Source organism: Arachis ipaensis, chromosome B02 (genome assembly GCF_000816755.2).
Source record: "Arachis ipaensis cultivar K30076 chromosome B02, Araip1.1, whole genome shotgun sequence".
NCBI classification, from domain to species: Eukaryota; Viridiplantae; Streptophyta; class Magnoliopsida; order Fabales; family Fabaceae; genus Arachis; species Arachis ipaensis.
Window position 1 is genome coordinate 104,989,715 of NC_029786.2, and position 1,464 is coordinate 104,991,178.

General features: G+C 33.1%; 1 protein-coding gene across 2 annotated transcripts in view; it reads left to right on the top strand.

Moving 5' to 3' along the window:
• Window positions 1-1,443, top strand: part of LOC107626220 (MATH domain and coiled-coil domain-containing protein At3g58270) — a 2,966-nt gene extending 1,523 nt beyond the window's left edge. For both annotated transcript variants that reach the window (XM_016329050.2, XM_016329052.2), the window contains exon 4: window positions 178-1,443. In XM_016329050.2, the coding sequence (XP_016184536.1) occupies window positions 178-1,052 (875 nt within the window). In that variant the 3' untranslated portion in view covers window positions 1,053-1,443. The remainder of the gene's footprint in view (window positions 1-177) is intronic.

Genomic DNA, 1,464 nt, shown 5'->3' on the forward strand with positions numbered 1-1,464 from the left:
GGAAAGACTAAAAAAAAATAATTAATCTTACATCATAAAATGTAATCTTATATCATTAAAAATATTAATAATAATTAATTAATGATTACAAATCACAAAATGTGCTGGTCTCCTAGCACTACTGTAAATAAAATATCTTATATTGGAGTTTTTTTTTCCTTTACCTATGAATTGTAGAGACACAACAGAAATTCAATGGAGGACATAGATGCTGGGGTTCATTCTTCATGAATCTAAAAGACTTCCATGACCTTAGACAAGGTTACATTGTGAGGAACACATGCATCATTGAAGCACACATTTGTGTCTCCAATTTTCCACCACCTCTAGACACCAACATTATCAACCCAATCAATGATGATTCCATCTTAGAAAATAATAACACTAATAATAATCCATCACCTCCAACAACAAATCATGCTAATCTTCGATCCTCATGTGATGAAATTACAAATAGCCCCTCAACATCATCATCACAATCATCATCAAGGTCTAGTCCAAATGAATCATTAGGTACTAATAGTGAAATCCAAGCTTCATCAAAAAAACAACTAAGACTAAGAGACCTAATAGATTTGCAAACCTTCTTAAAAGATCACATTCCATTGTTAGAAGAAGTTTGCACATGGCACCCTTCACTTTTACAAAGCCAAAAGAATAGGACTCAAGCTTTTAGGTTATGGGCATTCACATCATTAGGCCAAGTTCTTCACTTTCTTAAGACAAAGAAGGTTAAGGACATTGATGACAATGACATAAAAACCCTTCAAGGTTTGTGGGATGAACTTGAGAAGTCTTCAGGGTTTGAATTGGCTTGGCTTCAGCCTTATGTTGAGGCTGCATTGAGTGTGAAGGCTCACTTGCAAAAAACAAAGAAATTGAAGAAATTGGTTGATCATGTTGTTGGTTTGGAAATTAAGATGAAGAAATTGAGAGGGGAACTTGCTGCTGCTGAAGCTGAGTTTGAGATTGCAAGAAAAGACTTGTCTCAAGTGAGAAAAGGGTTTCAAAAGATGGATGTGAATGCTACTATTGGTTATGCCATGTTCTAATAATAATAATAATGATGATGACTTTGTTATTAGGTGAAAACTCAAGTGAAGTCGACTTTACGTGAAGTTGATACTGAGAGCCGTTAGATGATTTGACTGATTTGACTGAATTTTCATCTAACAACTCTCACGTATCAACTTCACGTAAAGTCGACTGCACCTGAGTTTTCCACCTTGTTATTATTAACATGTGGTTAATGAATTTGTTATTATTGATCATATGTTATTATTGGTCTCACAACTAATTTTATTTTCAGATCTGGAAATTAAGGTGCAGCTTCTTGTAACATTTTTAACATACCTAGAGTTATTGATCTTAGAAATTGCTTCATGTTCATAGCTATATATGTAATTGGTACAGTAGTTTTGGTACTTTATTATTGTAATGATAGATATATATATATATTAACTT